Source organism: Panthera uncia, chromosome B4, assembly GCF_023721935.1.
Source record: "Panthera uncia isolate 11264 chromosome B4, Puncia_PCG_1.0, whole genome shotgun sequence".
In the NCBI taxonomy this organism is placed as follows: domain Eukaryota; kingdom Metazoa; phylum Chordata; class Mammalia; order Carnivora; family Felidae; genus Panthera; species Panthera uncia.
The window spans coordinates 55355438-55382222 of NC_064809.1; the positions used below are offsets into that span (position 1 = coordinate 55355438).

Consider the following 26785-nt stretch of genomic DNA (forward strand, 5'->3'; position numbering starts at 1 on the left):
CACACTCATTCCATACTCTCGCCAAATCAGTGCATTTCTCAAAAATATGCTATTTTACTCTGGGTTTTCTCTTAAAAGCTAAAATGTCTACAGATATCTCTCTTCCTCAAGACTCCACTTGAATTAGGCTATTCCCAACTTAGCCTTCCTTGATCCTTCCCAGATAGAATCCAATACTCCTCGTTGATTACAAAGTTGTATCTATGTTCTCAAATAGCACTCTCTATGGTTATGACATGGATGACTTTTCCCTTAATTAAACCCTAAGCTCCTCTGGGGCGCCTGGGTGGCTCAATCAGTTGAACGTCTGACTTCGGCTCAGGTCATGATCTCATGGTCTGTGAGTTCAAGCCCCGTGTTGGGCTCTGTGCTGACAGCTCAGAGCCTGGAGCCTGCTTCGGATTCTGTGTCTCCCTCTTGCTCTCTGCCCCTCCCCCACTCATGCTCTGTGTTTCTCTCTCTCAAAAATAAATATTAAAATAAATAAGTAAAATAAAATTTAAAAACCCTGAGCTCCTCGAAGGCTTGTCTGTACTACTCTCCTTATAACTGTATGCAAATGATAAACATCAATAAATGTGGATTGAAGTAAGTATATACAGTCTAATTTATGTGTTACTATAGTAAAAATTATTGGAATTTTTAAAGTCAGCTTATAGAAGCAGTTTTTAGTATTTACTTATTACTCTACCAAAATGCCAATTATGGAGAAATGAAGCTCTCTACTTTTTATAATACTTTGGTATGTTCAAATAATACTCAAGCAGTATGGAAATGAACAAATGTCATATCCTGATGGGTGACTGCTGATCTAAGTGGAATGTATTTCATCATTATGTACAGTTTGTACACATCACAAAAAAAATGGAAACACATTTCAGTGATGGAAAAGGCAAGTCACCTAACAACAACATTCTGGAAACATTGCTTTCTGTGATTAAGTCACTTAGGCCTCTTTTTTTTTTTTTAAAGCTTAAGAACATCTGTTACATCAACAAACATAACCAGTTCCATTAGCTTTTCAGGGGGACATTGTAACTTGGACTTCAGTTATAAATTTCATTTGCATGTTTAAAACAGACCTATGAGGTTCATCAAATGGAAACTCTCCTATGGAACTAAAACCATGCACAGGGTATGCGTGATTCGCCATTAAAAGATGATTTCATTCAATTGCCATAAACAGAAAATCAGCAAGAACAAAAGAAACGGAACTTACCTATTGTGCTAACTCTGGCTGAAGGACTAGCTAATGCTGCTGGGACAGAGGCTTTGAGGGGGCCTGCCCCACTGTTTATTCTCAGAGCTGGCATATGGGGAGAGGTGGGTGATGTGGGTGATTTGCCATCAGAGGTCTTGGGTTTAGCTGATAGGTTCAGTGGCTGTGCCACTTCATCCTGCAATGATCATTAGAACATGAGCTGTGATAAGGAAAGGCTGATCAAAAAATGCCTAGAAAAACACAGGTATACAGCCTGTCATTTCCCATCCAATTACTCTACCAATTAGTGATCTTAACATTCAACCTGAACATCACAGTGTTTGGTTAGCTGTCAACAATGTCACTTCCAACTACATATTATGAAAAACCTTTCATATAAAGTACAAATTTATACAAATTTATACTTTCTTGAGAAAGTACACAGGTACTCAACTATCCAGAAAGTATATAACTGATGTCACCTGTAAGAAATACCCTTAAAAAGCTATTCCTTGTACTATTCATTTTTATTGAGAGACCATGCATAATTCATGTACAATTATGATGTAGATAAGCTTTTCTCAACCTCCGAAGAACAGGGGTTGAGTCCCAAGCACCCTTATAGCTTGGTGCTTAGGCAGAGATCCTGGAACATCCATGATGGAGGAGTTAAATGGTATGTAGTCTGATCAGAACTACTCTCCAAATTGAATACAAAAAAGAAAGAAACTTTCTAACTTTCTTAGAAAATAATCTTTTCTCCTAGTTTTCACAGAAACAGTTTGGATTTGATCTAAAAGTGAAATTAAACATAATTAACATTATACCAATATGTACTATTTATTCATATGCAACACTGTTCTAACCACTTTATATTTTTAAATTAGATTTGTTGTCCATATTTTCTTTGCAACGTATACCACAATCAATACATTGTGGTATGGGGACCTTTATGTGGTTAATTCAGCATATATGGTGATTTCCAGTTGTTCACTACTTGAATAGGTCAAGTTTACATAGTTTACATTCTATTTTATACCTTTCTATATTAGTCCTTGTGTAATTTCATACATAAAATTTATGTATACAATTATCATTAAAATTTCTACCACATCATTCACAAGAATCAGATGATATTACATCACTTTTCTGATCACAGACTGAAAAATTTATTCCTTTTTTGTGCTCTAAAATTAAAACATCATGTTATATGTTTATATTTTATTGATAACCATATCTACAATGTTACATTTTTCTTGTAGAATAAATTTAGCTTCTACTTAGCTACTGTTCTACCTTCATGAGTTAAGAAAATAAATATCTATTTTTCTTAGAATCAAATGGTGCCATTTTATGGCATGAAAATAAATATTACTGTGTACAAAATCATATGTATATATGTATACATATATACATATATACATATGTATACATATGTACACCAAAAACCATTGAAACAAATCACTTTATAAAAATGGTAAAATGGTATATGATATCTATCTAAAGTTTGTATTTTTAAGTGGCTTATTGTTATTAAATTCCATGGTTAGCTGCACTTAGGAAACTCATGAAAAACTAGGAAAAATTACTCTAACATTTTTTTAAAAATTCTGTTTTCTCTTTCAGCAAAAAAGAAGTTATCTGAAAATCTACTAGAATTCAAATGGCAATCTGTGATCACATTAGATGTGTAATAAGTTGACGACCATTATACTGAATTTATACGGATTCATAGAATCTTGGAAGGAAGTAAGGTAAACTAATTCCATGACTGGTTCACTATATGATTAAGAAAAATTTACTTTAGCATTTTTAAAACAGCAGGGGCAAAATTATGCCTAGATCTTTCAATCTGGTACATTCAGTTGAGCTGGTGAGCCATAATCCTTATATAGGACATTGTCAACCTTATATAGGTTGACAGAAACCCAGAAGTATTGCGTCCTTTTTCTCTACACCGACAGTATGGATGAATAGTTTGCAAATATGATACTTGGATCAGTACCATCAACACCACCTGGGACATTATTAGAAAAGCAAATTCTCTCTTCTGGAAACTTTGGAGGTGGGTTCCAGCAACGTGTATTTTAACAAGCATTCCCAGGGGCGCCTGGGTGCCTCAGTCAGTGAAGTGTCTGCCTTTGGCTCATGTCACAATCTCACAGTTCATGAGTTGAAGCCCAATTTGGGTTCTCTGCTATCTGCGCAGTGCCCACTTTGGATCCTCTGTGCCCCTCTCTCTGCCCTTCCCCCACTCATGCTGATCTCTCTCTCTCTCAAAAATCAAAATCGAAATCAAAACTTAAAAAAAAAGCGAGCAATCCCAGATGATTGTGATGCACACTAACATGTGAAAGCCACCACCATATACAATACAAAGGGAGGTAATTTTTGAAAAAAATTATTAAGCTTCAAAACCCTTTTAAAAGCTTCCTCAATGTAACGATGTAACATTAACAAAATATATAGTAATCCCAATCTTTAAAATTTTATCAAAGCATAACATATACTACTACTAATAATAAATGAAAACATTCATATGCATAATAAACTAAATGCTACTGACATTCAGTAGACCAATCAAAATTAGAATCCAGATTCTCTTCTCATTAATTCAGCCTGAATATCCTGTCAGATAGGTGCTTTAGTGACTGTTACCCATGCAGCCGTAAATATTCTAAACACTTTTTCCTCTATCAAATGTACCTACTTACTACTTTCTGTGTGAAGCTACCAGCTTTTGTTATGACAGCCTGAAAACTTCCCTGGGCAGTATTTACAACTCTTGCAAAAGTTTTTGAGGGGATGCTTGGAGAAATTAAGGTGGTTGTTTCACTTGACAGTGCAGAAAAAAAAAAAGAGGAAGGAATATATTCCCAGAGTTGCAACAGAAGAGATTTATGAGCAAGAGGAAATAGAGCATGAGTATGTGTGTAGGGGGAATGAGGGTCTTGACGAAGATGATGCAGATGTAGGTGCTGATGATAGGAAGCATATGAAATGTCATATGCTTAGCTGTAAGCACTAAGAACTATTATGTGCACATTCTGAAAAACGACTACCCAAAGCATTTATTAGAGCAAGAGACCCACTGGAACTCTTAATATTCTCCTCCATTCAGGGCAGCACAGATGTCTGAAAGCCAAAAAGTGCAAAGCCCCAAGGACATAATAGAGGTTGACAGTTCCCAAGTTGATAGAAATGTCATTCAAAATTGCCCTTTCATTCTCTTTCATTGTGTGACCAGGCTAATGGTATACTAATAAGAACCCACATGCTTGATTCTTATACTGGTAACTATATAAATAATTTTGACCCATTATATGATATTATTTCACAATTTGGTTCTTCTAATAATTTACTACTGAGCTACTACACCAAATACCTGTTATTCATGACGAATACAAAAATTACAGTACTTTCCCATTTTCTATTAATTATTTTTCATTTGACAAGATGAAAATTTTAAAACCCTAACTATAAAATGAAAGTGGACCATTTATTTATGACCTGCATTCTCATAATTATGAATGTGCGCAATAAATGCCAAAGGTAAGGTTTTTTTTCTAAATAGTTTCCTACTTTGTTTTTTATTTGCAATATCTTATGTAGGAGAAATTTGCAAGCTTAGCACGATCAAACCCTACTCGTACAAATAAAGCATTCATTTTAAAATTGTAAAAAAATATTTTCTTATATAAAAGAATATAAGCAATTTTCAAGGTCAATAAAGCAGTGGAAAAATACCATTTGTATGAAGTACACCATAAAGCATTAAGGAGAGCAATTTCTTTTTAATTACTTGTCCAATCACTCAATGATGCTGCCAATTGAAATTTTTTAAAATAGCATATTTCCTAATTAGCTAATTTAAACCCAAAATGATAGTTAAGAAGAATCTTATGTATCTGTCGAGTAGTTACAAAGTTGATATGCTAACTAAATATAAATATAAGGTGAACATTTAAGCTGAGGTAAATGCGTAAACTAAGGTAAGCAAGTTTTAACTAACAGGCTATTACTTACATGTATAGAATTCACTATAAATATTTCAAATCATTTATTTAATCTTCAATACTATGAAGTAATTAATTAATAATCTCAGAGAGGAAACTAAAACTCACAGAGATCTAAAGAAACCCACGTTTTTGGACTCAACATACAATATTCTTTCTATTTATGTAACAAATTTAATCTTAAATTTAAAAAGACATTGATGGAATACAAATTCTGGTATTCAGACTTAACCATATAATTCTTCACATAGTGAACCACACAAACGTCAATACACATGTAACAAAATGAAGTCATACACACATTTGCTATTTATGTACTAACTTCAACGTTAAGACAACATTTGACTTATTTTGGTGATTTTTTGTGCTTGTCTGATCTCCATAGTACACAACATCAAAACTGTCTTTTGGTAATTCTAAAGAGTTATCAAATTAGATTATTTTTTTGAGAAAATACCAAGGGCCCATGTACAGTATATCAGAAAATACAGTAATTCAATAATGTGTAATGGAATAACATTTCACACATATAAATACAAGCTTTTGGAACCTATTTATGATTATAACTTCTCCTAATAAAGTGTTGTCTAATCTTAGTTGTCTGGGATAGAAAGCAAAACAATTATAATCTAAACAAGCATACTGTTCAGGCATGTTCTGCTTACTTATAGCTACTACAACTTGTCTAAAAGCAAACATTTCACTTAATATCAACTTATGGTCCCAGTAGTAGAAATATTGTGGAGGTTCTGATGAATTTGTATCTTGGCAGTGAAAATAAAAACCCCACACAGATAAATAATAAATTTGGGTAAAGAAAATTATTTGACATAAATATCAACAGTCTCAGGTGCACTGGAGAAATAGAAGTTTTATCATGAATGCAGAATCATTCCACACACTTAACAAAAACAGTGAAATAACTATATAAAGTCAAAATATAATTTACTCAGATGATTTTCAAATAATATGTTTATTTTAGGAAAAACATGCTACTCTAACATAATTGTATAATACTCTTAATTTTTAATGTGCAAAGACCAAATTGCTCATAAAAATCAAAGGGCGGTATGTGTGATATTCCTTGGACACTCCTGGCTGCCCAAGGGAAAAGGAAAGAAAACAAATGGTTGACTGATAGAGACCATAGTCATGCAGGACAGGAGTCTCCTTCACTTTATGGATAACTTAGTAAACTGCACGAAAAAGGCAATCTTATCCATAGCCTAATCTCCAGAAACCTATAGACTGTTTCTTGGAGCCCTAATATCACCCTCATCAAGATGTAAGGGAGTTTAAGTGCTTGTCACAGTGATGTGGGAAATAAAGGCAAATGAAAAACTAAATTCCCTTACTGCCTACAGCCCATTGACAAGTCCTTGACACAGGCAGAGTGATCTTCCTCTAGGAGCTCAGCTGCCTTGATAATGACACTTTGCTAGGGACAAAAGGGGATCTTGGCTTAACATTATCCTGCCCCCCCCCCCCCCCCCCGGCCAGGATTCTGTGAGTCTTCTGAAACACATAAACATTCCTTTGCAAACCTCCTTTATCTTTTTTTTTTAATTTTAAGGCTTATTTATTTTTGAAAGAAAGGGAGACAGAGCATGAGGAAGGGAGGGGCAGAGAGAGAGGGAGACACGGAATCTGCAGCAGGCTCTGAGCTGTCAACACAGAGCCCTATGTGGGGCTCGAACTCATGAACCATGAGATCATGATCTGAGTTGAAGTCGGACACTTAACCAACCGAGTCACCCAGGCGCCCCGCAAACCAACTTTAACTCCCAAGTATATGTTGGCAATTATACTCCAAGCATATGGCCCCTGATATATATCTGAAGGGTCTCATGACTGAGGCATTACTAAACAGAAATAAATGGTGTTTTCCTAACAGCAGCTAGCCTTCAAGGTCCTGGAAACCTTGCTTTCAAAATTCCTTAGAGACTTACACTGTTCCTAACCCCTTCCCAACCTGAAGGTATATAATCAGTCACCCTTCACAACCCCAGCCCTTTCTGCCCATGAGTCCTGTCCCCGTGCTTTAATAAAAATCACCTTTTTGCACCACAAGAATTCTTTCTTGGCCGTTGGCTCTGAACCCCACCATCACCCCAAAACCCTCATCACCTAAAGAAATCTACTCCTTTTTTCCTATTTGTATCCTTGTCCTTCACGACGTAGAATATACCCACATGAAGGAGGTCCTTGGACCATAAGGTGCACCACTAAGGATGAACAGATGATTACACCCTCCAGAATAAAAATTTCACCTTTATTTATACCTTTATCAAAATTTTTCATTGGCAATTTTTATAACAAAAATTTTTCTTTAAATATTTACCTAAAGTAATTATCAAAAAGCAAATATTTATTTGGTAGTTCACAAATTTATAGCATTCTAATGGCAATGGGAAGAACATCTAAATTTATTCAATCATCCATCCATCCATTCATTCATTCTTTATTGAATGAAATTTCAACTATTTATTACTTACTGTTATATGTTGGGCATTAGAAAAATGCAAATCACTTGACATCTAGGCTTGTGGCTTTGAAGCTGTGTTTTTGTGTGGCAAGTAATAAAGAAGGAAAAAATGTATTCACTTTATATTTAAGTCTGCAGTGAAGATGTATGTGGATGTATGTATTGTATTTTATTTAAACTGAATTATTTAAGGACAGTTTGTCTATGTATTTAATATATTCTTTCATTTGTAAGTATGATTTGATTCCTTAATAGCCATATAATGACTGAGTAAAAAAATACAGAATTTCAGGCTCCTTCCTCTGTGCTATTTGAAAACTGTGATTTTCCCCATATTTATCACAAATATTCATGTGAAGTAAGTAGCAATAATAACATATGGGAAAGAGTAAAGGCATTCATGAAACATGTTGCAAAATTAATCACCCGGTTGCTATTATCCTCTCTGATTAAATAATCGTATTAAGTTAAGTAGGGAAGTTACACTACAGGTTGAATCGCATAAAGGGCGCTCTGGGGTTTCATCTCTCTCGCCTAGCTCAGCTTTGCATCTATTGTCTAGTCCTAATGGTCACTGCAGGAGCCCTCCTTCACCTTTTCCACCCAAATAAGGCATCTCTTTGTGCAGTTCAGTAGAGGTTTACTAGAGAGAAAAACAAAACAAAACAGAACAGAACAGAAATACCATGAGGATCTCCGAAAAGACTGTAGAGTCCCTGACCTTTCCTTCACGAACATAGATCAGAAAAAAGGTTTGCATTGATGTGCAACAGTCAAGCAAAGTAACACAAGATAAAACTAACTGAACATCTTACATTATTTTCTTAGCCACTAAAGAATTAGGGATCCTACTCATGTGGCTACTCCAACTCCACACTTCACTAGTAGGTTCTCGGTACCTAAAAATCAAGTCTGTCATCTTAGAACACAGGGTCCTGAGGCCCCTTTCATAAACAGATGCTTGCTTTTGATCATACAAGTTGCAAGATGCCTTGTTAACCAGGCAGATAGAGCTCCAGGAATTCTTTGATAGGTGTGTTTTTTCTATGTTAAAGCTACTCTTAGACTTGACTGTCCTTTAAATCCAAGTCTTAAGTGATTTAGCTGAGGGTAATGTATTCTAACTTTTCATTTAGCTTCCTCATTTTGCCATTTTACACTTTTGCCTAATATATACCTGCTTCTTTTAAACGTGGGTGCCTCTGGTGTAGTTGGGGGACATATGCTTCATTGTGGTAATTTTATATTGTTTTTACATTTAAATTCTTGGCCTTTAATTAACTTATGGGTATTCACATAGTTTTCATCATTTCATTTGTTGTTTATCATGCTCTCTGTTCCTTCTCCATTAACGTTTTGGTAGAAGATTTCCCTTGTTTTTTTTATTTCAATGACTTAATACCTCTAAACTGTACACCCACAAACACACACGTATATATATTTGAACACAAATAGAGCAAAGAATAAAGAGTGCGGCTTCTGGAATCTCAATACCATTTCCTATCCATTTTTTAATTTAAAAAGTGCTTTGAAATACCTAAGACAAATAATGCCATTGTTTCTACACACAAAGTTCTTCTGTGGTAGCCAGCCTCCAAGATCGCCCCCCAATAATTCCTGCCTCCTGGGATTTATGTCCCTGTGTATTCTCGTCCCTCCCCCCTCCACAATAAATAGGACTGACCTATATAACCAATAGAGTTTTGCAGAAATGACAGTTTGACTCCTGGTAGTAAGTCATAAAAGACATTGCAGCTTCTACCTTTCTCTTTCTTGGATCACTCGCTTTCAGGTATGGTTTCTCAGTCTCAGCACTATTGACATTTTGGCTTAACAATTTTGTTGTGAGTGACTGTCCTGTGTCCTGTAGGATGTTTAGCTGTATCCCTAGCCCCAGTAGATGCTTGTAGCACACTCCAGCCCAGGTTTCAGCAATGAAAGCTATCTCCAGACACTGCCAAATATTTCCTGGGGGAGAACGTCATGCCTGGAGAGGGAGGGGAGCCACATGCCTTGTCATGAGGACACTCAAATAGCCATAGAGAGGTCCACTTGGCAAGGAACTCAGGCCTCTTGCCAACAGGATGTAACTTGTTAGGCACGTGCACTGAGCCACTTTGGAAGTGGATGTACCAATACCAGTTAAACTTTCGTGGGACTGCAACCCCAAGTGACAACTTGATTGCGACCACATGAGAGACTCTTAGCCAGATCCATCCAGGTAAGCTGCTCCCAAGATTCCAGACCTACAGCAATTGTCTGGAGAAAGTGTTTTATTGTTTAAAGTCACTAAATTTTGTAGTATTTTGTTAGGCAGTGATAGCTAATACATCCTCAATGAAGGAAGTATAACCGAAACATGTGATGTTCTTTCATTATTCCAAACCCTTTTTTTACCATGATTTAATTTTGACTCCTGGAAAAACACTTGTTTCTCCTTCTTCAACCATAATATATGAATATATTTCATGAATCTCCCTCAGTTTTACTCATTTGCTTTGCACACCTACATGTAATTCTTTTTACTTTTTCTTTCTATCTCCCTTAGTATCTCCTCTCCCTTCTTTTTAACATTTCTAACTTGGCTTTTGAAACTTTAATTTTTTAATGGTATTTTCAACTTTTTTTAATGTTTATTTTTTGAGAGACAGAGCACAAGCTGGAGAGGGACAGAGAGAGAGAGAGGGAGACACAGAATCTGAAGCAGGCTCCAGGCTCTGAGCTGTCAACACAGAGTCCAACATGGGGCTTGAGCTCACGAACCATGAGGTCATGACCTGCGCTGAGGTTGGATGCTTAACCAACTGAGCCACCCAGGTGCCCTGATACGTCAATTTTACATTATCTATCTAACTTCTACTTTTTATTTTCAAAATGTGTTAAAATTATACTGTATAAATATAGTTTCTATACATTTACTTACAAGAATATTCTATGAGAAGACTTTTAGCTCAAAATACCAAACGAAAACTCACTCACAGAAATTCTGCAGAGTAAATTTTTCAAATGCATTGTGTATTTGAAAAGAGGAAGAACAGAAGGAAGACAAGTGTCAACAATAATATTTGATGAGAACATTCATAACAGGAGCCAGTATAAAATGTACGGTGTTTCAGATTCAACTTTGTTTAACCTCTGGTCCCTAGACAACTTCAAATTCCCAATAATAATGGTTATTTTGTCCTCTGGTGCTCATTATATCTGGAAGATTGCTATTATCTTCTAAAATGATTAATAGTTCTTCTACCAGGAGGCTAAAAGAAAGCATAAAGCAGTTAAGACTTGATGTTAATAATCATACCAGTTCTTCTTATTAACCTCTAAATGCAAACCTCCAAAAGCTTTTATAAAATGCTTTACAGAAATTAAAGAGTTGGTCACTCCATGTGTAGAAAGAACATAATGTTTTCGTGGCACCACCTGATCAGTCCTTAAATTCATAATTAAAAAGCATTTGTCATTGTTACTTTCCTGTTAGTGTCACTTGAAGATATGTGAAAAAGCATTAATCAAGAACTACAAAATTATCAAATGATGGAATGGATTCACACACACACACACACACACACACACACACATAAGCATGAGCTCTTGGAGCAATACAGCTTTACAAAATAAACTCTAAGAAAATAGAAGCCATGTGTTTTGGGATGGCACCTCTGCGTGAACGTACAAAATGAGCACACCAACCTCTCTGCCTGAATCTACAAAAGGAATTATCAAAAAGACAGCAGAACAGTATAAACAATACCAATACAAATAAGTATTAACTCTCTGTCCCACTGTCCCATTTGGAAGCCTATTGTTCACAGGGGAAAAACACTCGTGAAAATAAATAAATAAAACAAATAGAATTAAATACTTTGGAAGACTCTTAAAGGGCTAAAAAAACTTATTTTCAAGAATATCTATGGTTCTTGGGGTGTCTGGGTGGCTCAGTCGGTTAAGTGTCTGACTTTGGTTTCCCGGTTCACAAGTTTGAGCCCTGTGTCAGGTTCTGTGCTGACAGCTCAGAGCCTGGAGTGTGCTTCAGATTCTGTATCTCCCTCTCTCTCTGTCCCTCTCCTGCTCACACTCTCTCTGTCTCTGCTTTTCTCTCAAAAATAAAAACATTAAAATTTTTTTAAAAATTAAAAAATATATATCTATGGTTCCTTTAGGGATTTAAGTTTTTACAGATCCTAGGAAGAGTTTGGTCTGGTTATAAGCAGATAAACCATCTTTAGATGGCCAACCTGGGAGAAAGGGAGAGAAGAAATATCAGGCATAATCATACATAAATCACTTAATACTAACTCTCATTTAATTAAATCTAAAATCTCATTTCCATTGCCCACCTATATGCATGTACAGTTTCTAACGGGCACAAGTCCCCAGTAGACTGATGGGCCCACTATTAGTATTTAGTGATTAATGGCAGTTGTGACAGTTAACCGGTATATTGTGTGCATCTGGGAGACTTGAGTAAGGGCAAAATTGTATAGGGCATAGAACCTTGGGGCAGGATGGATATATGTGTGTGTGTGTGTGTGTGTGTGTGCATGCATGTGTGTGTGTAATGGATTTGAAGGCGAGTGAGACACAAAATGCGAAAGGGAAGACTAAGACAGCACCCTATTATTACTAACAAACCACTGTATTCTGTTTTATTGCATTAGTTGTTTTCTTGAATTGTTGATTGCAAAAAAATCAGAATTCAAATAGATTAAAAGGGTTTTACTCTTTAAAGGAATGTTTCTGATGATCTGAGTACTCATTCTTTACCACACAACTTTGAGGGCAGGCATTAGTATACTGTTTTTATCACCCACATATGGCCTTGAATAGAAAAAATACTAAACATTAACTACTAAATCTTAATTACACAGATAGTCAAGATTAATCAATGACAAACCCTTGATAAATTGTTTTCCATTATTGTTTTTTCATAAAGTGTTTTAAAACTTCTTTACGTCTACTATACAATGTAAATGTCACTGTGGCTAGGGAAGAATAGAAACCTAGGCACTACCATAATGTATTCCTCCAAATGAACTCTTCTCACTACTTGAATTTCATAGTTCTTCCTAGTCTTCAGAGTTTTGTTCCCTTTTTTTCTTGCCTTCCCCTAGAGTTGAAGGTTTGACATCTTTGGGACGCACTGCTTTCTAGTTAGAGATGTTAGCTAACACAGCCATTGTCAGGCACTCTTTAGTGTCAGGCTTCCTATTAATTTCTCTTGAAACTTTACTAGGTCACTACATCTAAACCACAATTCCTTCTACTCCATTCACTGCGGACAGGAAAGAGAGGCAGTCATTGAAGACAAAGGGTAAAAAGTCCAAAGATAGGCAAAAATAAAATTTAAATGTAAAACTCACTTCTTTTGCTCCCTCTTGCTCTATTTATTATTTTTAAAAAATTTTTTAAATGTTTTTTATTTATTTTTCAGACAGAGAGAGACAGAGCATGAGCAGGGGAGGGACAGAGAGAGAGGGAGACACAGAATCCGAAGCAGACTCCAGTCTCTGAGCTGTCAGCACAGAGCCCAACGTGGGGCTCGAACTCACAAGCCACGAGATCATGACCTGAACTGAAGTCAGACGCTTAACCGACTGAGCCACCCAGGCACCCCAACTCCCACTTGCTTTAAACCAGACTGATTCTCACCCTTCAGATTAAGGGCAGTACTGGCAATTTTCTTTAATATATAGAATTAGAAGAGTTGTCCCATTTGCTCTGGTCTTTTTTTTTTCCCCCTCTCTCATGTGGTAGGTTTATTTTTTAATTTGTTCCAGAGTATCATTTAAGCATTATTCCCAACAGTGCTAGTCATGGAGAGAAGGAATTTATATTCTAGTAGTCTAGAACTGGGATTTGGATTTTAAATCTTAGATGTTTAATTTAAATGCAATTTTCAGAAGTTTTTATAAGGTTATAATACCCTTATTCCATGGATCCTCACATCAGCTTTTCTAAAAATACAAAAAGGTATCAAGGGCATGAGCTCTTGGAATATTAGTCCTATAAAACTTACTATTTGGGATTAGGTGATTTTTACTAGAAATAAAGATTATTTTCTCTTCCCCTAAATAATAATCAAAAATAATGATTTTATAAATATGATCAACTTAAAGTGTTTTTCCTTTCTCCTTCTCTCATAATTAACTTACCAGAGAATGAATAAAGAAAAGGCATAGTATATGTCTAATTGAATACAGAAATTATGAAACTTTTACCTGGGAAAAAGAAATCTACTCCAAAAGAAATGCTGGTTTTGTCATGAAGAGAGCTAGTTTCTCAAGAAGTAATAAATGCTTACAGCCCTATACACTATTTGTTACATTAATATTTGGAGGGAGTCAGTTAAATATTACAAAACATAAAATTACATCAAATAAGTTTAGTAAACTAAATATTAATATTTAAAAAATAATTTGAATATTTTATATCTGTTCATCTTAATGCTGATTTTCTAATACTGTTCACTTACTCCCTGACATCTAAATAGCTTTACTAGTTACAAAGCACCCTCACACATTTTGCCTTATTTTATTTTTTTAAAGATGTAATTTATTTACTTTCAAAATTTATTTGAGAGAGAGAGAGCACGAGTGGGGGAGAGGGGCAGAGGGAGAGAGAGAGACAGGGAGAGAGAGAGAAAGACACACAGAGAGAGACAGAGACAGAGAGAGAATCTTAAGCAGGCTCAACACTCAGCACGAAGCTCAATGCGGGGCTCGATCCCAGGATTCTGGGATCATGACCTGAGCTGAAATCAAGAGTAGGACACTCAACAGGATGAGCCACCCAGGTGTCCCTGTCTTATTTTATTATCACAGCAAGAATGTGAGATTTCATCAATCCCACTTCACAGATAAGGAAGCTGACATTAGAGATATTTAAAAATTTGCCTATGGTCTTAACTTTAGTAAGCTTGGGACTTGAATCCAAGTCTCTGCAATGTAAGCCTAGCAACGTTCCATCTAAATGCCAACAGGGAAAAGGATTGTTAAGCAATAATTTCTCAGAAATAATCAGACTAACAACTGAAATCTTGTAATTTCTTCTTCATTTCAAAGAAAATTGTTATATCCCATTATTATAGGGATCATGTAGAACTCAATTTGGGTAATATTAGTCTGAACCCTTGAAAACTGTTTATAATACCAAATCATGAAATATTTTACCAAAGAAGCTAGCTACAAGTAAATTCTACATGTATTCATATATTTAAAGTATAAAATTAAAGAGAACATTTTTGAAGTAAATGCATAAGTATCCTCAACACTATTATTTGAATAAACCTATTTTGTTTCAATATAAAACACACTGCCGTTTACCTACATCCAAATGCTGTCCAGTCATTTACAGAGAAACTAATATTGCAAGAAATGAAAGAGAGGGTAGAAAAGACCTTTAGGCCACCTACTGGCTTGACCAAAGGCTATGAATCCATTCCAGGTTTATTTCAAATGAGTTGTGTCAAAGGTTACCCACAGGCCATTTTATAGTGATTGATAGCTGATGTCTGAAAATCTCCTTTTATTTTAATGATAACCTCAATAGAGTCATTAAGGCATTCTTGTCTCCACAGCAGTGACCAGGAGGGAACTGATGTCTTTAAAGAATTTGAAGGGGTGATAACTACTTATATAGAATGTCAGTTAAGGCCAGTTTTTTATGTTGTGCTCAGGAGACAAAATATTTTTTTCTGATGTATTGAAGATGCTTAGCTTGATTATATATTCTGCGTATTCATGTTAAAATATGAAATTCAAGGTATAGGGCAAAGAAAATTCAACAAAGACGAAAAGGCTTAGAATTGAGCATCAGGTAAGAGTCTGATTTTAATTATAATGATCTCAAATTTGTATTAAAGCTCTCACAGCATAATGATCCTTAAGTGTCTGTATTGAGTTAAGCATGTCATGAAGCATGAAGAATTGCAAGATTGATTTATCAGATATTCATTTAAGAAATAGGCAATTAAAATAATTAATGTGTAGTGAAACTCAGCTGTAATGCCGCATGTTTAATTTTTCCCAACCCATAACATTAAAAGAATAATACATTTCACAGTCTGGATGGCATAAAAGATTTTATATAGCAACTGTAATGATATCATTACATAAGAGTTTTGGTCATATCTTCTAGACTGAACTAAGGAGAAGGATTGAGTGCATTTATTTTATATTTGACCTTATTTTAAATGTTGCTTTGGGTCATTAGATTGCCAAATAAAATGAATCTGCATTCTTGATTCTTGTAATAAGGGATGAAATACATATATACACACATACATATGTTTATACATGTAGAATATAAACTAATACATGAGCATGTATAGACGGAATATTTCTTTGCCATATTTAAGCTAGATTGGCAAAAAGAGAAGCAAAGAATAATGAACTTACAAATATAAGAGAGAAAGACAAAATAATTTTCTTGCCTAAAATTTGATTTGAACTTTCCATTAAACAATATAACAAAACTAGCCAGTATTCGTATAAGCCTGTGCCTTTTATTTCAGGATTCACTTAATTCTTCAGCATCTGTAAGGGAGACCATTCACCTGAAGATGTATTCATACTAAACCAACTCATGCTGCTAACATAGAAACCAGAATTCCAATTAATTAATTTATAGCTGGCCAGAATACTGTTGAGTTTTTTAAGGTAACTTTTTCCAATTTTAAGATACTTGACAAAGCAAATTTGACAATGAGAATCAGGGCAGAAAGAAGTATATGGGGAGTGCTTCATCCAGACCATAGTAAAGGGGTGGTAAATTATGCCTGCTTCAATTGCAGACAATAGTAGTTATGCTTCTCATGCTGCATTGAGATTATCCTCCAGTGATGCAAGCCACTGACCTTTGATACTTCCACCTAAGGGGCCCCAAACTCAGTCACATGTCTGAACATAATATCTTGGTTTGCTTCCACAGATGTTTTGCTTATTTGTTTGTTTGATTATTCTTTAACAGAACTAGAGTAATAGTTACATGTCAAATATTATGCTCGGTGCTAAAAATAAGTAAGAAATAATCCCTATGCTGAAAGGCTCGGACTCATACAAGGGAAGACAATGGCAATCAAGTGTTGTAAGGGTGCTGGGGTACAACACAAGGAGTATGTATCTGTGCAGTGGAGTCATATATGATGGAACAGCCAATTCTACAGAGAGGTGATAACTAAGATAGATCTCATAAGTTGGTGCAAGGCAAAAGGAAAAAACGTAATGAAGAGGAAAAAAAGCACCCCAGAGAGCTAGAGTGGAGCAAACATAAGCAAAAAGAGGTAAAACAAGATGATATAGGAGAGAGTAACTCCATATGGAACACAAAACTTGGGATCAAGAGAAAGGCACAAGTAACCAATCAGGCTAGTGTGGTGGGTGGGGCTAGGTCACAGAATGACAAGAAGGTTAGCCTTCATCCTGTAGACACTTTTCTTTCATCCTTATTCTTCTTAACTCTACTCCCAATGTTCTAGACATGCATTACAGACCACCTTATTTCTTTCTTTAGAATTCAGATGAAACCCAACAGTCTGTTCTTTCATTCCCACATGTGTTTGCACAGGCTGTTTTCACTTCCTTCAAAAACCTTCTAAATGGCACATCTTCTGGAAGTCCTTCCTCATTCCCCTGTTTCTCCCCAGGTTGTATTAGGAACTTTTTCCCTTGCCTCCATATTGTTCTTTGACCAGTGTTTAGCCCATAGTATTTTAATTGTCAGTTTGTCCATCTTCCCCATTACACTGTACAGGGTGTTAATTATTGTTCTTTGTTGGTTCTACCATAGTGTCCACCATATTATAGGTGCTCAAAAAGTTTACTGAGTAAAACTCAGAAAATGTTCTTTCTAAAAGTGATACCTGATGGTGACTCTAGAAACCTTATTTATGAATAACATGGCCATTATGTAGTTTTTTAAAAAGATTATATAAACCAGGGAAGAAACACCTAGCTTTGGTGGCAACTGTAAAGTCTATTTCTATTGCTTGGAAAATGGTTTTTGTTTGTTTTTTTTTGTTTTGTTTTTTTTTCCCTCAAAGGAAGACATTCCTCTTTTTTCTAGTAGAAGATAACTCCTGTAAATGAAATCATATTTTATTAACTGTGTTTTAAGTCGATCTTGTTTTTTTAAAAATAGGATTCAAGTACATTTTGAAAGAATATTTCAAAATGTTTCTATTTCTTTTTGTCTCATTAAATTCCAATATTTTATTTTATATGCTCAGAATTCTAGAAAATAATATGGTTACACTAAAGGCCCAAAAGTTCACCTGACAATAACTAAAAACATATTACTGACTTAAAAAAATCAATTACACAAACACATTGTCTTAGATCATGTGGCATTAATAATTTAACTGCAAAAATAAACATATAGTGAAATTACATCACAAATAGTGATAAGTACAGTTTAAATTCATATTATTAAGATTGAGTTGTAGAATATAAACATGTAATCTAGTAAACATTTATTGAATGCATATTATGGACCAGCCACTTAGAATTCAATGGATAAAGGAAGTGTATCTAATATGATCAATCTTATGAAACTGATCTTTCCTTCAATTATGTTGTTGCAAGTCCATAAACTGCAGTCTCAGATATAATCAGAATTCTACCTCCTTGCAACTCTATGAAAGCTAATAGGAAAAAAACAAGTAAAACCAAACTAAAATTACCCAGTGGTTCTCTTAAAATTGGATCAGAATTATCATTTTTTTAGATAAATGACAGCACTATTTGCATGAAAATTGGCACTAAAAATTCCATCAGCTGACCTAAAATTCTTGTCTTGCCCTGTATTTATATAGGATTGACCTGAATATTGAGCTCCTGCCGACTTAAAATGAAACTTTGATCCTCAAAAGAGTTACACAGGGAAGTATAGAAAACACAAATCTGTACTTATTTAAGGACATTCCTATTGCTGTCATAATGCTTTTATACATACTTCACAACAGAATAGTTTTCTTATGTTATTTTGAGTGCTACTGGAAATACCACAAGAGAAAATTTTTGCAGTATTTCATCCTTTCTATTTTTGGTTTCAATTTCTTTTTCTCCTATTTATGAAATATCTACACTGCCAAAAGTCATCAGAATTGTACAACAAACCATAACAACTCAAATTATATAATGAATAGAAAAATAAGATTCCTTGGTTATTGAAAGGCCCAATTTAAATGAGTCTCATACAAAAATCTCAGTCCTGAAAATTAGTCTTGAAAAGAACTACAACAGAGTTTTAATTAAAAAATATTTTGTGGTTTTATAAAAATGTAGGGTTCTTAGTATTTTCTGGTATTGGCAAACAGTTTGGGAGAAAATGAATTTTTATGTATTTGAGTATACATTTTTCCCCTTCATATTATTCTGGTAATGTAAAACTTACAAATTGAAAATTCTGGTCTTTATTTTTTTCTAAATTTAGAGATCTCATCTTTCTCCTTTTGAAAAATGAAAGTCACAAAGGGATTTTTTTTTTTCTTTAATTGTTGGGTTCTGAAAAAGTCACTCAATGGAATTAGCTACTCCGTAGTTGGAAGTCAAGGGCTAAAAGCTGTGGAATATTGCAACTGTAAGTCATACAGCTTTGTGAGGAGGGGAGTGTAATTCTAAGAAGCATCCGATTATATTATCTACAAGGAGGTCCTAGACTGGGACAGGGCACATTTTTCCCAAGAAAACTTTAGGACACCTTTGGATTCAGGTTAAAGGAAGCTGCTAGCTGTTCATGATATTTAGACACTTGCATTTGTAGGTATGCTCCTTTCTAAGCAGCACTTTGTTAAACAAGTTCTTAACAATACTCAATACTTTGAGCCATTAAGAATGTGTTTTACAAATTTAATGTTCCTAAGATTATAATTTCATTGGGAAAAATTCTTATTCAATATAGAAAAAATTTCAAATATATTTTCAAGTAAAAGAAGAGTCATAAAATTATCTCCTAGATCCAAAAACAAATCAACAGAAAGAGGTGTTGTATATTTTGAATGCTATTCTGTGTCTCCTATGTCCTCAAACTTGGAAGATACGTAAGATAAGAATATGCGTGCTTACAAAATTTACCTGGTCATGTTAAGCAGCCCCTAAATAATAATTCATAGCCAATGTGAATTACACCACTCACTGTGTATCTGTTGAAGGCTTTTTTTTCACATTTAATACTAATCAATTCATACAATTTCTGGTCTTTGTTTAAAAAGCCCTCATTAAAAATGATTGTTTTCTAGTTGGTTATTGCCAGTAAAGAGAAACTATATAAATGATGGTGGAGAATTTCATTATCTTGTAATTTTTTTGAGTAGGCTTTGGATTAAAATAGTCTCTGTTTCTTGTTAGGCACAATTAAGGCCACTTCCATATCATATGTGCATAGGAAAATGGGAAAACAGGTGTAACTAAAAAAGAATTTCACTTTATAGAATATAATACAATATAGATCTTAGTAGAACTTAGTATATAAACTTACTATCACTAAAATAAATAGGATTTTAAGTGCATTATGGATGTACATGCCTAAAGAAATCATAAAATAATTATTGATAAAATTTTACTAATAAAATAATCACATTATTTATAGAAGGTTTACAGAAACTTTATAGAAGTTTCTTTTTTTTTTAAGTTGGTGGCATTGCATATTTACCTGACAAGTGTTTTTTTTTTAATTTTTATTTTTTAACGTTTATTTATTTTTGAGAGACAGAGAGAGACAGAGCACAAGTGGGGGGAAGGCCAAGAGAGAATGAGACACAGAATCCGAAGTAGGCTCCAGGCTCCAAGCTGTTAGCACAGAGCCCAACGCAGGGCTCGAACTCACAAAACGTGAGATCATGACCTGAGCCGAAGTCTGACGCTCAACTCACTGAACCACTCAGGTACCCCTCTGACAAGTGTTTTTTAATAAAATTTTTAACTAGAGACATGGAGGGATGGAAGAGGGGAAGAGAGCAGGAGAGAGATGAAGGAAAGGAAACAGAAAAAGTGAGAGAGAAAGAGATTTTCAAAGAAAGTTATCCTCTCAAAAATATTCAATTCAGAAGAATACAGGTTCAATTTAATGATGAAAATGATGCTATTCATAATTTAAAAATACCCTTTTACAGTTGTTTTAAGATTTTAGCACAAAAAAGAGATTGTAGCACATTTTTACTGACTTTTTTAAACTAGCTAAAAGTCTGCTTGCTGGGAGACTTGGCAGATCTGTTGAAATCAGACTGGGTTATAAAGTTTTGGGTAAAAATCAAACATTTTTAAAAATATCAAAAGCAAAAAGATTAATTAGAAATTAGGGTCTGCTTTCCTTTGTGGTTTATTAACATGATCAAAAGATATTAAGTAAGAGTTCTAAAACTCTTATCGCTAATAAATAGTAATTATAATTTTTAAGGTGACTACATTTGAATCAATACTCATGTGTTAGTGTTAGTATGAAAATATCACTCCAAAAACTCAACCTTATAATTTGCTTTATATAGGTGGTGACAGGTACTATTAAGGGTATGTGTTTTCTTACATTACTAGTGAAACAACCCTGATAAAGTAAGTCAATCTGAAGAAAACTCAGGAAATACTTCAGGTTACATTCACACTCCTTGCACTTACTTGCTGCCCTTAATAGCTATACAAAATTGTCCTTTTCCATCCATAAATCCCTTATCATATACATCACTGTATATACATGTGATGTATATATATCATGAGGGCAGAGATCTGTCTAAACTATGTGCCAGTATCCTCAGGTCCTAGGACTCTGACACATCATAGGCCATTAATAGACTCGTCAAATTAAAATGTCTTGTTCCTTCAATGGCAAGGTACAATATATCTCATTAAGGTTCAAATTCCACAGTATTTCTAGGGAAGCATTGTAGAGATGCTTAAACTGTTTTTCAATTGATCCAAAGGATAAAGGGAAAAAATTTCCTTCCCTCAAAAACATAGTACTCTAAGAAAGGAAGACAATGAGTAGGTAATTACAGTTCATGGTGAATGGAAAACATATTATTTCTTTAAATTGAATGAGGAAGGTTCCGGAAGATGGCGGCATAGGAGGACGCGGGGCTCACAACGCGTCCTGCCGATCACTTAGATTCCACCTACACCTGCCTAAAGAACCCAGAAAACCGCCAGAGGATTAGCAGAAGGGAGTCTCCGGAGTCAAGCGCAGACTAGAGGCCCACGGAAGAGGCACAGGGGAAGTGCACTGCAGGTCCTCACCACGCAAGGGACTCTCCAAAATGACCAAACGGACGAATTCCCCTCAGAAGAATCTCCAGGAAATAACAACAGCTAATGAACTGATCAAAAAGGATTTAAATAATATAACAGAAAGTGAATTTAGAATAATAGTCATAAAAATTAATCGCTGGGCTTGAAAACAGTATACAGGACAGCAGAGAATCTCTTGCCATAAAGATCGAGGGACTAAGGAACAGTCACGAGGAGTTGAAAAATGCTTTAAACGAAATGCAAAACAAAATGGAATCCACGATGGCTCGGCTTGAAGAGGCAGAGGAGAGAATAGGTGAACTAGAAGATAAAGTTATGGAGAAAGAGGAAGCTGAAAGAAAGAGAGATAAAAAAATCCAGGAGTATGAGGGGAAAATTAGAGAACTAAGTGATACACTAAAAAAAAATAATATACGCATAATTGGTATCCCAGAGGAGGAAGAGAGAGGGAAAGGTGCTGAAGGGGTACTTGAACAAATTATAGCTGAGAACTTCCCTGAACTGGGGAAGGAAAAAGGCATTGAAATCCAAGAGGCACAGAGAACTCCCTTCAGACGTAACTTGAATCGATCTTCTGCACGACATATCATAGTGAAACTGGCAAAATACAAGGATAAAGAGAAAATTCTGAAAGCAGCAAGGGATAAACGTGCCCTCACTTATAAAGGGAGACCTATAAGACTCGTGACTGATCTCTCCTTTGAAACTTGGCAGGCCAGAAAGGCTTGGCACAATATCTACAGTGTGCTAAACAGAAAAAATATGCAGCCGAGAATCCTTTATCCAGCAAGTCTGTCATTTAGAATAGAAGGAGAGATAAAGGTCTTCCCAAACAAACAAAAACTGAAGGAATTTGTCACCACGAAACCAGCCCTACAAGAGATCCTAAGGGGGATCCTGTGAGACAAAGTACCAGAGACATCACTACAAGCATAAAACATACAGACATCACAATGACTCTAAACCCATATCTTTCTATAATAACACTGAATGTAAATGGATTAAATGCGCCAACTAAAAGACATAGGGTATCAGAATGGATAAAAAAACAAGACCCATCTATTTGCTGTCTACAAGAGACTCATTTTAGATCGGAGGACACCTTTAGATTGAGAGTGAGGGGATGGAGAACTATTTATCATGCTCCTGGAAGCCAAAAGAAAGCTGGAGTAGCCATACTTATATCAGACAAACTAGACTTTAAATTAAAGGCTGTAACAAGAGATGAAGAAGGGCATTATATAATAATCACAGGGTCTATCCACCAGGAAGAGCTAACTATTATAAATGTCTATGCGCCAAATACCCGAGCCCCCAGATATATAAAACAATTACTCATAAACATAAGCAACCTTATTGATAAGAATGTGGTCATTGCAGGGGACTTTAACACCCCACTTACAGAAATGGATAGATCATCTAGACACACAGTCAATAAAGAAACAAGGGCCCTGAATGATACATTGGATCAGATGGACTTGACAGATATATTTAGAACTCTGCATCCCAAAGCAACAGAATATACTTTCTTCTCGAGTGCACATGGAACATTCTCCAAGATAGATCATATACTGGGTCACAAAACAGCCCTTCATAAGTTTACAAGAATTGAAATTATACCATGCATACTTTCAGACCACAATGCTATGAAGCTTGAAATCAACCACAGGAAAAAGTCTGGAAAACCTCCAAAAGCATGGAGGTTAAAGAACACCCTACTAACGAATGAGTGGGTCAACCAGGCAATTAGAGAAGAAATTAAAATATACATGGAAACAAACGAAAATGAAAATACAACAATCCAAATGCTTTGGGATGCAGCGAAGGCAGTCCTGAGAGGAAAATACATTGCAATCCAGGCCTATCTCAAGAAACAAGAAAAATCCCAAATACAAAATCTAACAGCACACCTAAAGGAAATAGAAGCAGAACAGCAAAGGCAGCCTAAACCCAGCAGAAGAAGAGAAATAATAAAGATCAGAGCAGAAATAAACAATATAGAATCTAAAAAAACTGTAGAGCAGATCAACGAAACCAAGAGTTGGTTTTTTGAAAAAATAAACAAAATTGACAAACCTCTAGCCAGGCTTCTCAAAAAGAAAAGGGAGATGACCCAAATAGATAAAATCATGAATGAAAATGGAATGATTACAACCAATCCCTCAGAGATACAAACAATTATCAGGGAATACTATGAAAAATTATATGCCAGCAAATTGGACAAATGGACAAATTTCTAAACACCCACACTCTTCCAAAACTCAATCAGGAGGAAATAGAAAGCTTGAACAGACCCATAACCAGCGAAGAAATTGAATCGGTTATCAAAAATCTCCCAACAAATAAGAGTCCAGGACCAGATGGCTTCCCAGGGGAGTTCTACCAGACATTTAAAGCAGAGATAATACCTATCCTTCTCAAGCTATTCCAAGAAATAGAAAGGGAAGGAAAACTTTCAGACTCATTCTATGAAGCCAGTATTACTTTGATTCCTAAACCAGACAGAGACCCAGTAAAAAAAGAGAACTACAGGCCAATATCCCTGATGAATATGGATGCAAAAATTCTTAATAAGATACTAGCAAATCGAATTCAACAGCATATAAAAAGAATTATTCACCATGATCAAGTGGGATTCATTCCTGGGATGCAGGGCTGGTTCAACATTCGCAAATCGATCAACGTGATACATCACATTAACAAAAAAAAAGAGAAGAACCATATGATCCTGTCAATCGATGCAGAAAAGGCCTTTGACAAAATCCAGCACCCTTTCTTAATAAAAACCCTTGAGAAAGTCGGGATAGAAGGAACATACTTAAAGATCATAAAGGCCATTTATGAAAAGCCCACAGCTAACATCATCCTCAACGGGGAAAAACTGAGAGCTTTTTCCCTGAGATCAGGAACATGACAGGGATGCCCACTGTCACCGCTGTTGTTTAATATAGTGCTGGAAGTTCTAGCATCAGCAATCAGACAACAAAAGGAAATCAAAGGCATCAAAATTGGCAAAGACGAAGTCAAGCTTTCGCTTTTTGCAGATGACATGATATTATACATGGAAAATCCGATAGACTCCACCAAAAGTCTGCTAGAACTGATACATGAATTCAGCAAAGTTGCAGGATACAAAATCAATGTGCAGAAATCAGTTGCATTCTTATACACTAACAATGAAGCAACAGAAAGACAAATGAAGAAACTGATCCCATTCACAATTGCACCAAGAAGCATAAAATACCTAGGAATAAATCTAACCAAAGATGTAAAAGATCTGTATGCTGAAAACTATAGAAAGCTTATGCAGGTAATTGAAGAAGATATAAAGAAATGGAAAGACATTCCCTGCTCATGGATTGGAAGAATAAATATTGTCAAAATGTCAATACTACCCAAAGCTATCTACACATTCAATGCAATCCCAATCAAAATTGCACCAGCATTCTTCTCAAAACTAGAACAAGCAATCCTAAAATTCATATGGAACCACAAAAGGCCCCGAATAGCCAAAGTAATTTTGAAGAAGAAGACCAAAGCAGGAGGCATCACAATCCCAGACTTTAGCCTCTACTACAAAGCTGTCAACATCAAGTCAGCATGGTATTGGCATAAAAACAGACACATAGACCAATGGAATAGAATAGAAACCCCAGAACTAGACCCACAAACGTATGGCCAACTCATCTTTGACAAAGCAGGAAAGAACATCCAATGGAAAAAAGACAGTCTCTTTAACAAATGGTGCTGGGAGAACTGGACAGCAACATGCAGAAGGTTGAAACTAGACCACTTTCTCACACCATTCACAAAAATAAACTCAAAATGGATAAAGGACCTGAATGTGAGACAGGAAACCATCAAAACCTTAGAGGAGAAAGCAGGAAAAGACCTCTCTGACCTCAGCCGTAGCAATCTCTTACTCGGCACATCCCCAAAGGCAAGGGAATTAAAAGCAAAAGTGAATTACTGGGACCTTATGAAGATAAAAAGCTTCTGCACACCAAAGGAAACAACCAACAAAACTAAAAGGCAACCAACGGAATGGGAAAAGATATTTGCAAATGACACATCGGACAAAGGGCTAGTATCCAAAATCTATAAAGAGCTCATCAAACTCCACACCCGAAAAACAAATAACCCAGTGAAGAAATGGGCAGAAAACATGAATAGACACTTCTCTAAAGAAGACATCCGGATGGCCAACAGGCACATGAAAAGATGTTCAACGTCGCTCCTTATCAGGGAAATACAAATCAAAACCACACTCAGATACCACCTCACGCCAGTCAGAGTGGCCAAAATGAAGAAATCAGGAGACTATAGATGCTGGAGAGGATGTGGAGAAACAGGAACCCTCTTGCACTGTTGGTGGGAATGCAAATTGGTGCAGCCGCTCTGGAAAGCAGTGTGGAGGTTCCTCAGAAAATTAAAAATAGACCTACCCTATGACCCAGCAATAGCACTGCTAGGAATTTATCCAAGGGATACAGGAGTACTGATGCATAGGGGCACCTGTACCCCAATGTTTATAGCGGCACTCTCAACAATAGCCAAATTATGGAAAGAGCCTAAATGTCCATCAACTGATGAATGGATAAAGAAATTGTGGTTTATATACACAATGGAATACTACGTGGCAATGAGAAAAAATGAAATATGGCCTTTTGTAGCAACATGGATGGAACTGGAGAGTGTGATGCTAAGTGAAATAAGCCATACAGAGAAAGACAGATACCATATGGTTTCACTCTTATGTGGATCCTGAGAAACATAACAGAAACCCATGGGGGAGGGGAAGGAAAAAAAAAAAAAAAGAGGTTAGAGTGGGAGAGAGCCAAAGCATAAG

The 26785-nt window shown here is 35.6% G+C and overlaps 1 protein-coding gene across 13 annotated transcripts in view; it reads right to left on the reverse strand.

The window, feature by feature from the left end:
• Positions 1-26785, reverse strand: part of SOX5 (SRY-box transcription factor 5) — a 1013639-nt gene that overhangs the window by 40151 nt on the left and 946703 nt on the right. For all 13 annotated transcript variants that reach the window (XM_049627167.1, XM_049627170.1, XM_049627165.1 and 10 more), the window contains one exon: positions 1220-1397. In XM_049627167.1, coding sequence (XP_049483124.1) covers positions 1220-1397 — 178 coding nt within the window. The remainder of the gene's footprint in view (positions 1-1219; positions 1398-26785) is intronic.